Source organism: Callithrix jacchus, chromosome 21 (genome assembly GCF_049354715.1).
Source record: "Callithrix jacchus isolate 240 chromosome 21, calJac240_pri, whole genome shotgun sequence".
Taxonomy (NCBI): Eukaryota; Metazoa; Chordata; class Mammalia; order Primates; family Cebidae; genus Callithrix; species Callithrix jacchus.
In genome coordinates this window covers 38115923-38128993 of record NC_133522.1, presented here as the reverse complement: position 1 = coordinate 38128993, position 13071 = coordinate 38115923, and the positions used below count along the sequence as shown (strand labels likewise).

At 44.1% G+C, this 13071-nt stretch overlaps 1 protein-coding gene across 1 annotated transcript in view; it reads right to left on the bottom strand.

Moving 5' to 3' along the window:
* HUNK (hormonally up-regulated Neu-associated kinase) overlaps positions 1–13071 on the bottom strand; it is a 131970-nt gene that overhangs the window by 19191 nt on the left and 99708 nt on the right. The window contains exons 7-8 of the mRNA XM_002761364.6: positions 7690–7852; positions 295–378 (exon numbers count right to left, since the gene is read on the bottom strand). Coding sequence (XP_002761410.4) covers positions 295–378; positions 7690–7852 — 247 coding nt within the window. The remainder of the gene's footprint in view (positions 1–294; positions 379–7689; positions 7853–13071) is intronic.

The following is a 13071-nucleotide window of genomic DNA, read 5'->3' as shown; positions in this document are numbered from 1 at the left end:
GAGTCTCCCCTCCTCACATGTAATGGAATTGGTCTGAGGTGCGGCCTGGGCATCCAGATGTTTAAACGCTCCTGGTGACTTTAACACGCAGCCACAACCACAGCTGAGAATCATGGTTCAGACGCCGCGACGCTGGTTCCACTGTAAACTGTTTCTCAAGGGCTCAGTTACGAGCATAAGTCTGTGTCTTTTGCTACTTCAGTATCCCACAGTAATTGGTTTCTTTACCAATTACTGCAAATGGAAATCCACCCTTCCTAAGAGACCCTGGGGTTTGCTTCGGGGGTCACTCACCTCGTAGGACTCCTTGGGGGCCCTGTACTTTTCTATCTGGTAGAGCCGGGTCTTGTAGCAGAGGCTGTCCTGGATGTCAGATTTCTACCAGAGGAGAAAGGAAAAAGCACAGCTCAACTCTCAGAAATAGAAATGTCCATTAAGCAGTCATTAATTTTTAAGCCAGCGCTTGGCCAAGAGAATGCGGGAACTATGTGGCAGGCCAGTAAATTGCAACACGAAGTTTCACCCCAGGACGGCCTGCAGGCAGGATGTGGCGTCGGGAGAGCCTGGGCACAGAATCAGGCCACCTACTTGTTACTATTGCGGCCAGTAAAAGGCAGGTGACCCTGGGTAAATCGCTGCCCCTTGGAAGGCCTCAGTTCTTTTATCTGTGCAATAAGACTACTCAAAAACATAAACACAGAAAGCAAGAAAATGAGCTGGAAAGAATAACTTAATTCATTTTTTATTTTTATTTGTTCATTTATTTTTTAGATGAAGACTCACTTTGTCGCCTAGGCTGGAGTGCAGTGGTGTGATCTCAACTCACTGCAACCTCCGTCTCCCAAGTTCAAGCAATTCTCCTGCCTCAGGAGAATCCCAAGTAGCTGGGATTACAGCTGGACGCCACCACACCGGGAAAATTTTTTGTATTTTTAGTAATGACAGGGTTTCACCATGTTAGCCAGGCTGGTCTCAAACTCCTGACCTCGTGATCTGCCTGTCTCAGCCTCCCAAAGTGTTGGGATTACAGGCATGAGCCAACTTGCCTGGCCAACTTATTTTTATGGAACCACTGCATAGAGCATAGATCTTGCTTGTTTGCGTTATTTTAAAACAGCACAGCACAGCACACACACACACACACACACACACACACACACACACGCACACACGGCTCCCTGCCACCACCACCCAAATGAAAGCCACAACAATTCATAATATAGCTCAAAGAACAAGATAAACAACTGCACCTGAGCTGAGGTAGGTGCAATCCTGTCTGGAAATGGGTAAAATAAAATCATGGATTAATTAATAATCAACCAATAAATAGTTAATGAAAGCCCGTACAGGCTCTCTATCTTAAAATACACACGCTTCTTGGTTTTAAAAAAAGGAAACCAAGAGAGAAGGGAAGAAATGACAACGAAGAGATAACATTTTACTTTCTAGTTCACTAGACTGGGCTTCAAAATGATACACAGGGTGTAAGTAATTGGTTGATAAGATTAATTACCGGGACAGTGCATACAGTACAATTAAATTAGCCATGTGTGGAAATTACTGAGCAGACCCCCTGTAGTTGTCTGGAGGGTTTAATGTGTTCTAGTCAAAAACAGCCACTCACCTACAGTATAGATTCTCAGACTAGGTATGCCCTATGATTTAAGCATTAAATGTGAAACAGACATCATAAAACTCACAACCGGTCTGAGAATCCACACTCTGGGTGAGCAAGTGTTTCTAACTAGAGTGAGTTAATCGCCACAGACAACTTGTTCAGGAATAAGGCAAAGAAGCCCACTCTCACCAATTCTATTCAACATAATACTGCAAGTCCTACCCAGAGCACTTAGGCAAGAGACAGAAAGAATAGGCATCCTTGGGAAGAGTAGCTAATGAATGCTGGGATTAATACTTAGGTGATGGGTTGGTCTGTGCAGCAAACCACCAGAGCAGACGTTTACCTTTATAACAAACCTGCACATCCTAAACATGGACCCTGGAACTTAGAAGTTGAAGAAAAAATAAAAATAAAATATTTTGGAAATTGTTAAAATAAATAAAAGGAATCAAAACTGGAAAAGATGTTCAATTGTCTCTGTTTGCAGACACATGGTCTTATATATAGAAAACCCTAGAGATGTTACTAAAAAACTGTTTCAATTACTACACAAATTTAGTAAAGTTGCAGAATACAAAATCAATATACAAAAATCAATAGTGTTTCCATATGCTGACAACAAACTATTCAAAAATGAAATCAAGAAAGCAATGCCACCTACAATAGCCATAAAAAAATCAAATGCTCAGGAATAAATGTATCCAAGGAAGTGAAAGATCTGTACACTGAAAACCGTAAAGCATTGATGAAAGAAACTGAAGAAGACACAAGTAAATGAAAAGATTCCATGTTCATGGATTGGAAGAATTAATATGATTAAAATGTCCATACTATCCTGAGCAGTCTATGGATTCAATGGAATCCCTATCAAAATTTCAATGATGTTTTTCACGGAAATGAAAAAAAAAAGATCCTAAAATTTGTACGAAACCACAAAAGACCCTGAATAGCCAAAGTAATTTTAAACAATAAGGTCAAAGCTGAGGTATCACTCTACTTGACTTCAAAACATACCGCAAAGCTATAGGAACCAAAACAGCATGATACTGGCGTAAAAAACAGGAACACATAAACCAGCACAACAGAAAAGAGAGCCTAACCATAAATCCATGCACTTATGGTCAATTAGTTTTTGACAAAGCTGCCAAGAACACACAATGGGGAAAGGAGATCCTCTTAAATAAATGGTGTTAGAAAATTGGGTATCCACAGAGAATGAAATCAGACCCCATCTCACACCATTCACAAAAGTCAACTCAAAATGAGTTAAAGACTTAAATGTAAGACCCAAAACTGTAAAACTACTAAAAGACAACTTACAGAAAAAGCTCCATTACACTGGTCTGAACAATGATTTTTTTGTACATGACTCCAAAAGCACAGGCAACAAAAGCACAAATAGACAAATGGAATTACATAAAACTCAAAAGCTCTACACAACAATGGAAATAATCAACAGAGTAAAGAGACCTATGGAATGGGATAAAATAGTTGTAAACCACACATCTGACAAAGAACATGTGAAGAATGCAAACAACTCAACAGCCAGAACACAACCCAATTAAAAAATGCATATAGGTTCTGGAGACATTTCTCAAAAGAAGACATAGAAATGGCCAATAGGAGCCAGGCGCAGTGGCTCATGCCTGTAATTCCAGCACTTTGGGAGGCCGAGGTGGGCAGATCACGAGGCCAAGAGATCAAGACCATCCTGGCCAAATGGCCAAACCCCATCTCTACTAAAAATACAAAACTTAGTGAGGCATGGTGCTGTACTCCTGTAGTCCCAGCTACTCAGGACGCTGAGGCAGGAGAACCCCTTGAACCTAGGAGGCAGAGGTTGCAGTGAGCTGAGATCGTGCCGCTGCACTCCAGCCTAGCAACAGAGCAAGATTCCATCTCAAAAAAAAAAAAAAAAAAGAAAAGAAATGGCCAATAGCTATGTTCAGCATCACCAATCATAAGGGAAATGCAAATTAAAGCCACAATGAGATACTGCCTCACACCTGTAAGAGTAGCTTTTATCATAAAGATGGAAGATACCACATGTCGGGAAGGATGCGAAGACAGAATCTTTGCATACTGACGGTGAGAATGTAAATTAGTACAACCATTATGGAAATTAGTATGGTTCCTCAAAAAATTAAAAGTAGAACTACCATATGATCTAGCAATTCCACTTTTAGGTCTATATCCAAAGGAAATGAAGTCAATACCCTGAAGACACATATGCCCCACCCCGCAATGTTCAATGCACCATTATTCACAATAGCCAAGATATGGCTAATGTGTCCATCAATGAATGAATGAATAAAGTGTGTAGGACCCAGTGCGGTGGTTCATGCCTGTAATCCCAGCACTTTGGGAGGCTGAGGTGGGTGGATCACAATGTCAGGAGTTCGAGACCAGCCTGGCCAATATGGTGAAACCCTGTCTCCACTAAAAAAAAAAAATGTAAAAATTAGCTGAGCATGGTGGTGAGTGTCCATAGTCACAGCTACTCAACAGGCTGAGGCAGAAGAATTGCTTGAACCGGGAAACTGAGGTTGCAGTGAGCCGAGATTGTGCCACTGCACTCCAGCCTGTGCACATTCCGTCTCAAAAAAAAAAGTGTGCATATATATAACGTATATATAATGTACATATATATAATGGAATACTATTCACCCTTCAAAGAGAAATTCTGTCGTTTTTGACAATATGGATGAACCTAGAGGACATTATGCTAAGTGAAATAAGCCAAGCACAGAAAGACAAACAGTGCATGATCTCACTTATACGTGGAATCTAGAAAAGAAGTAGAGAAGTCATAGAAGTAGAGAGTAGAATAATTGTTACCAGGGGCTTCAGGGGGTGGGGGGAAGTGGGCAGAAGAGATATTGGTCAAAAGATAGAAAATTTCCGTTAAACGGGGAAAACAATTCAAGACACTATTGAACAATGTGGTGACTGCAGTTAATAACAGTGTATTCTATTCTTGTAAATTGCTGAAAGAGTAGATTTTCAATGGTCTCATCACAAATAAATGATAAATTGGTGCAGTTATGCATATGTTATTTAGCTTGATTTAGCCATTCCACAATGTATGTATATTTCAAAGCATCATGTTGTACAAGATAAATACATACAATGTTTTTGATCAATTAAACAGATAAATTTAATTGAAAACAACCCCAAAACCTTTTCCAGTTAGGATGACACCAGCTGAATTTCCAGAGAATGTTCTTAGAAGACAAAGCTATGCTCTGCTTTGCAACACTCGCAGCCTTGATGCCAGACAAAGCAGACAGGCAGAAATGCAGCAGCTGGCGACACACCCAGGCACATCAGGACACAGCCTAAGAGCTTCAGGCCAGGTGGACTGGCTCACACCTGTAATCCCAGCAGTCTGGGATGCCAAGGCGGGCGGATTGCTTGAGCCCAGGAGTTCAAGACCAGCCTGGGCAACATGGTGAAACCCCATCTCTACAAAAAATAAAATTAGCCTCAACTTTTCAGGCTCAACTGATCCTCCTGCCTCAGCCTCCTGTGTAGCTGGGACTATAGTAGGATCACTTGAGCCCAGGAAGTTGAGGCTGCGGTGAGCCGTGGCTGTGCCACTGCACTCCAGCCTGGGTGACAGAGTAAGACTCTTTTTGTTTTGTTTTTAAAAGACAAAAAGCCTTCAGACAAAATATCTCTCTTCTTTGGACCAGCTATGTAATTAAGAAGAGCATGACTGACCAAAGCTTGTATCTCTAAATGTGGAAGCAGCCATAGGAAAGTTTTTTAAAACCTAAGACCCCTCCATTTAATTTGGTCAGCAGCCAAAGAACTAGTTCCATCAAAAGAAGAACGTTTGGGGCCGGGTGCAGTGGCTCATGCCTGTAATCCCAGCACTTTGGGAGGCTGAGGTGGGATGATCGCTTGAAGTCAGGTGTTTGAGACCAGCCTGGCCAACATGGCGATACTCCTTCTCTAATAAAAATAGAAAAATTAGCTAAGCATGTTGGCACGTGGCTGCGATCCCAGCTACTCGGAAGGCTGAGGCAGGAGAATCACTTGAACCCGGGAGACAGAGGTTGCAGTGAGCCGAGATTGTACCACTGCACTCCAGCCTGGCTGACAGAGTGAGACTCTGTCTCAAAAAAAAAAAAAAAAAAAAAAAAGAATGTCTCAAAAAAAATTTTTTTTAAGAGAAATGAGAAACAGTTTCAAATCTAGTATGACTTTTATGTTCTTCATGATGACAGAACAGAGAACTGCTGTGTGATACAAGAGATTTTCTTAATCTCTCCTTATCATATAATAAAATAAAATAAATATTACATTTTGAAAGCCCTTTCTAGATCTGATGTCTCTTCTTCAGTAGCTTTCTATGAGCAAGGCAGCCACAGTGACACCATCTGTGAAATTAACTCAAAGCTGTGACTGTCCCCATCAGAGAGGTGCCACCCCATCACACAGAACACGTTTTTTTCCCCCATAAAACACTGTTAAAGCCTTTTATTTCTTCTCATGTAGATCTTTCCCTTGGTAGTTCACACACACACACACACACACACACACACACACACACACACAAAGGAGTTCTGTGGATAATTTCCTGCTGAAGCAAAATCTAGCCAATATTCTGAGCTAAATCAGCTTAGAAACATCTGTACTTTCATCCAAATGTTTAACCAACCTCCCATGGAGCCTCTTCATATGTTCAGCAATGTTTTCTAGACGGCACCCAAATTGATTTGCTAACAAAAGACACACACTGACCACCTTGTCCTCTGGGTATTAATTTGGTCATCTCCACCAGGCCAGGGAGAATATCATTTCCCCAACTGCAGGTAGAGTTTCATCTTAACTCTAATACAGAAACCTCAAAAGGGTTTCTAAGCCTATTGCCTGGTACAATTTGGTGACATATTGGGCTATCACATGACTTCAAATAGCAGGTGCTCTGGATGGCAAATGTCTTCCTAACAGTGACAACTCCACGCCATCAGATGTCAAGGTGCAAGAGGCCACGGTGAAGGTGGCCCTTCACAAAAGCGAACACTCAAATTTCAGATAGGCTTCCTGTTCTGAATTTCTTCAGCTGACTCCTTGTTAGAGCTGGTCAGCACCCACCATTCTAAATAAAAGCATGAGCTGTTGTATAAAGAATCCATATTGTCTTGGATCCAATTTGCAGGATTCTTCTTTTTTCTTTTTTTTTTTTTTTGAGATGAAGTTTTGCTCTTTGTTGCCTAGGTTGGAGTGTAGTGGTGCAATCTCGGCTCACTGCAACTTCCACCTCCTAAGTTCAAACGATTCTCCTGCCTCAGCCGCCCAAGTAGCTGGGACTACCGGCACCCGCCACCATGCCCAGCTAATTTTTGTATTTTTAGTAAAGACAGGGTTTCACCATGTTGGCCAAGTTGGTCTCGAACTCCTGACCTCAGTGACCTCAGGTGATCCACCCACCTCAGCTTCCCAAAGTGTTGGGATTACAGGCGTGAGCCACCACACCTGGCCTGCAGGATTCTTTTTTAAGCCATTGTCCATTTGGAGAGAGACGATTTGGTCACAACTAAGGAACGTAAATTCCCTTACTCGGGCACACAGAAACTGCCTGTGGCATAAATGATGAACGGGACAAGGTGTCAGAGTCCAACCAGCCACCCCATGCTGTGGAATTCCCAGGTGTACCTGGCAAGTGACACCGGACATGTGGACTTTCTGACACCCAGGCCGAGGGCAGGTGCCAGAGTCAGGACAGAGAAGCCCAATTTTGTTCTTATTTTCTGGAGAAGTTAAACCTAAATAGTGACTTTCTCACGTATAATACTATATGTTAGAGACAAACGCCCGAGAGGCACTGCTACCTGAGTTTTATGACCAGAAAAGCCTCCAATGCCTCCAACGTGGGGAACCCAAAGAGCTAAGAGGCAGCAGAACAACAACAATTTAAAAAGGCAACAGAGAAGCTGAAGGAGAAAGAGGCTTGAACACCCTCCTCAATTCTGCCCAGGGCTTAACTCAGTGGGAGAGCATTTGAAAACCATTGCAGATAAAAGGTGCTCCCTGAGAAGCAGGTTACCCCTGACACTTACCCCTGACAAATAGCGCTCCAGTTTCTTGTTTAGGAGGAAGTAGATGGCCAGGATGTGGCAGGCGCGGTTGGAGAGCACAGTGTTGATCACGTCGCTGTTCTTGTAACCCAGCTTCTCGGTCATGTGTAGCACAACGCTCGGGCTCAGGTCTTCCAGGGAGATCCTGCCAGGTGCAGAGAGAGAGGACCAGTCACCTCTGCACGTCACGGAGTGGCTCATGCCGGCCCCCTGTGCACAGTCAGCTTCATTCATTCATTTATTTGATGTTTTATTTTGAAAATGTTCATGTATTCAGAAAAGGGGGGGAATAATGCAATCACTTTATGTACGTCATCATCTGGATGTACCAGTGAGCACTGTGCCATACTTGCATTTTTTTTTCCTGAAGTATTTAAAATTACAAACATCATGACATTTTTAAAAATTGTACTTTAAGGTCTGGGGTACATGCGCACCTCCCGCGGGTGATGCCAAGGTGGTTTGCAGTCTCCATCCACCCCTGCCCCCCGCCCCCCATCACCTACATCAGGCATTTCTCCCAGTGTTTTCCCTACCCAGCCTCCCTGCCCCCGGCTGTCCATCCCTTAGTCCCCCAACCCTCAACAGACCCCAGTGTGTGATGTTCCCCTCCCTGGAATACTGTGCAGCCATAAAAAACAAGGGACGTGTCCTTTGTAGGGACATGGATGAATCTGGAAACCATCATTCTCAGCAAACTCATAGAAGGAGAGGAAACCAAACGCCGCATGTTCACTCATAGGCGGGTGTTGAACAATGAGAAAACATGGGCACAGGGAGGGAAACATTATGACTTTTTACCAATTAACACTTCAGTGTGCACCTTCAAAAACCAAAGATGTCCCCCACAGAACCACAAAACCATCAACATACCCAATAAAATTTTAACAATCACTTAATACCATCTAATACCCAGATTATATTCAAATCCCCCAAGTTTTTCCCTAATTTCTTTATGATCACACATTCCTTTCCTTAAAATGTATTTGTTGCCCAGGCATGGTGGCTCATGCCTGTAATCTCAGCACTTTGGGAGGTCGAGGCAAGAGGATCACCTGAGGTCAGGAGTTTGACACCAGCTTGACCAATATGATGAAACCCTGGTCTCTACTAAGAATACAAAAATTTGCTGGGTGTGGTGGCACATGCCTGTAATCCAGCTACTCAGGAGGGTGAGACAGGAGGATCACTTGAACCCAGGAGGCGGAGGTTGCAGTGAGTGGAGATCGTTGCCTTGCATCCCAGCCTGGGCAACAAGAGCAAAACTCTGTCTCAAAAAAAAAGAAAAAAAATGTATTTATTGCCATGGACTGAAGGCATCCTGACTCTGGTTTTGGGGAGGAAAAGGAAAGTATCCAGGAACTAGCCTGATCATGTTTCGAGGAACAGAAAGAGCTCACAAGTTCACACATGGGGGGGGGTCCACGGTTCAGCTGCAAAGTGGGGTGCTCTCAGAGGAAGACAGGTTAAAGCTACTTCACAGGGGTACTATGAAAATAAACCCTTTGGGATAAAATGGTAAAGAAAGACTGGGCTTCATTTACCTACCCATTCATTTATTCACCCTCGCAGTGGGGAAAAGAGAACGTAAATTCCCTTAGTCATCCTGATAGTTCTATGAGTAGGTACTAACATTATCCCAACTTTATAGATAAAGAAACCGAAGCCACAGCAATGCAGTATCTTGCCCAGGGTCACACAGGCAGGGAGTAGCAGCCCTAGAATTAACAACTGGCAGCCTGGCTCTATGTCTAGACGCTCACGGCCTCCCAAATAAACAGACACATCTAATGGCTGCTGAGAACGAGAAATCAGGCGGAGGGCTCTAAGGGAGTGTGTGTGTGTTGGTCGTGGGGCTGTGTCAAAAGAACATTCTAAATCCCTTAAGAGTGATGCAAAAAGGGCACTCGGAGCCGAAGGCAAGCTCGTCTGGCTGGAGAGCCACTAGCCTCCGTGTCAAGGAGTCTGAAGACATTTTGGATGGAACCTCAGAACCATAATGCCCAGAGAAACCACACAGTGTAGCCCCATCATCATAAAGAAGAGGAGACTTTGCAAATTCTGGTGGAAGAAGTGAACTTGCCAGTTCACACGGCTGGTTGGCAGGGGCACCGAGAGCAGAACGAGGTCTCCTAACCATCACCCACCACTGTTCCATCGGTGTAACCTACGTCGGTTCTCCCTCCTCTACATTTGCCTAAGTACTGTCCCTAAATACAACAAAAACACATCCAACAAACTATGAGATCAGCCTTCCTCATTCCTCTTGGCATGAAATTACACATTCTAGATAACAGGTGGAAGAGGGCTTGGCATGATTACTGGTTTTAAAAGTATATTAATAATGTATTTGTTTTTTAAAATAACTACTTGAGGTCTACCAAATCAACACAGAACACAGAGGGAACAGTGGTTTGGAAATACCTGGGAATCCCAACGTGGGTGTGGCTCTACCCTGGCCAATCAGACCACAGCTGCTCTCACACAGCCCCACCCCCTGCCAAGAGCAGGGCACCCCCAGAGGGCATGAGGTGTCCTGGAAGAAAGGTCAACAGAGTGGAAAGGAGGGACGTGCTCAGGGGTAGACACCCCGTTTCTGCCTTTTATGTCCAGTATGTTCAAAAACAAGCTCTGAGCTGGGTGCAGTGGTTCACACCTGTAATCCCAGTGCTCTGGGAGGATGAGACAGGAAGATCATGAGGTCAGGGGTTTGAGACCAGCCTGGCCAACTAGCCAGGTGTGGTGGCACAAGCCTGTAGTCCCAGCTACTCGGGAGGCTGAGGTGGAAGAATTGCTTGAACCTGGAAGGCAGAGGTGGCAGTGAGCCAGCCAAGACCATGACATTGCACTCCAGCCTGGGTGACAGAGTGAGACGCTGTCTCAAAAAAAAAAAAACTCTGCCAAAATGTAAATGGCCAACTGACTCTGGACTGAGAGGAATAGTTTCAATGTTTTCCAATAAACAACAGATACATTTGGTGCTCTCCAGTATCTGTTATTGAATCTGTATCATGGCTGCATGTTTGGATGACACAGAGAATGGTACAATGTTCCAGAATACTAGCTATAATTGAATTGAACCAATTCACATGCAATCCATTTTGATCCCATGGACCTAATTTGGTCTAATTCTGTCCTGTATTGCCTACAGCCTCCTCCCCTCCCACCAGTTCCAAAGCTAACTACAAGGGTGGAGAGACTGTCCAGGCCCCCACAGAGAGACAGGAAGAGGCAGAAAGGTTGGCTCTGTACAAATGTCTGAAACCCAGCACTTGAGGAGGCTGAGTCAGGGAGAATGCTTGGGGCAGGAGTTTAAGACCAGCCCAGGCAACATAGCAAAACCCCCATCTCTGCAACAAAAGTGGAAACACTTAGCCAGGGATGGTAGTACATGCCTGTAATCCTTCTACTATAGAAGCTGGGGCGGGACGATCACTCGAGCCCAGGAATTCTAGGTTACAGTAGGCTGGGATTGTGCCACTGCACTCCAGCCTAAGCTACGAAGCAAGAACCTATCTCAAAAAAAAAAAAAAAAGCCTACACCTGGATCAGGAGGGGAGCTGGGCACCTAGCAAACATCTGTTGACTCACTGGCATAAACATTTATTTAAAAAAATTTACTTCCAAAGACATCTCCCTCTTTGCTTTTGGAGATCAACTTGGAGACTGAAATGACCTCATAGGAGAAGGCTTTATGCAAAAGCAATACAAAATATGACACCTTCATTTTCTTTACTTTCCCAAAAGGAAAATATTGACAATGCTTAAAAGACATCTGGGGCTATGTATGTCGGGAAACTATAAAACATACTTTATAAAGAAAATATCCCCTTCTCTGCTTGTATGTTCTCACTCCCTTTATCTACCTGCCAGTAAAACCAGAAAAATAATCATAAAAAATATATTTATTTGTCTTAAAGGTTTTTCAAAATAAACATTGTAAATCACATGTACCTCCTCCAGTAGCTTAGAAATCTGGTTCCAGGCCAAGCACAGTGGCTCATGCCTGTAATCCCAGCATTTTGGGAGGCTGCGGCAGGCAGATCAACTGAGGCCGAGAGTTTAAGACCAGCCTGGACAACATGGTGAAACCCCATCTCACTAAAAATACAGAATTAGCCAGGCAGGGTGGCACAGGCCTGTAATTCCAGCTTCTCGGGAGGCTGAGACAGGAGAATCGCTTCAACTTGGGAGGTGAAGTTGCAGTGAACTGAGATTGCACCTCTGCACTCCAGCCCGGCTGACAGAGTGAGACTCTGTTTCAAAAAAAAGAATTCTGGTTCCATTACTTAAAAACCAAACACTGATTTGCCTCTAGTGTAAAATGAGCAATGGGCCTTCCATATACAGAAGACACTGAGCACTGTTTTCCTTAGTGAGCAAGGAGACCTCAACCAGTTTTACAGTCCACGAAACTGGGTTCATGTGGAGCCCTCATGCTTCTGACCAAGTCCAAACACAAAAACCATCACACTACTCTGGCAACAACCGGAGTTTGAATTTCAGTGTTAATCTATCAAAGCCCGTCTGTAACCCCCGGGAAAGCTACGGAACGAGATGCCTGCCCCGTAATTCTTAGTGAATGAAGATACAGCCAACAAGGAGGGGAAACAGCATCTTTCTAACCCCAGCTCCGCTTCCTTCCACAGCTGCCGCATTGAGTGGATTGATGATGCTCATTTATTCGGTGATTACATGAGCTTAATGACTCATGTGGCTACCAAGGCCCCCGCCTTTAGCAGAAAGCATACCTGTGTGCTGCTTTCCATCATCAGCACGAGTAATGAGGCAAGGCCCCTTCAGCTTTGCTCTCTGCCTCGCTTTAGGGTAGTATTTCTGGTGTCTGTTTCAGATCCTGGCCCACATTGAGCTGTTATTGGAAAACAGCAATCTATTTCCAGGTTCCCTTGGTAACCTAAGTCACCTAGACTTTGTTTAAATTACCTCCCATGAGCCAAATGCTAGAATTCTAGATGGCAACAGAGTGAAATCACCCCCTCTCTGGGCACAGTGAGTATAAATTTGGCACCGTAGTGTGGATTCAGACTCCCACGTCCCTTTAAAGTTTTTCTAGAACTTCCAACCCAAGCAGAGCTCTGCCTGCCCATCTTCTTTGAAGAACTCAGTATTTCAGCTCTCATAAGGCTTGGCGGGTGTTTCTAGACCTTCCTAGGCACTGAAAACAAGACCACGGAGGACATCCCTTCCTCTGCCCTTTCAGTCTCCCCTCTGCCCTCTTGGTAAGCGATTCTCTTGTCTTCATCCAAGTTTGGTCAAATGTGCAAGCCGCCCTAGGACTAAAGGGTGAAGGAAGGTGGGTTGCAGTCGTGGAAGGTCTGCAATCCCATGTGATTCTGTCTGATG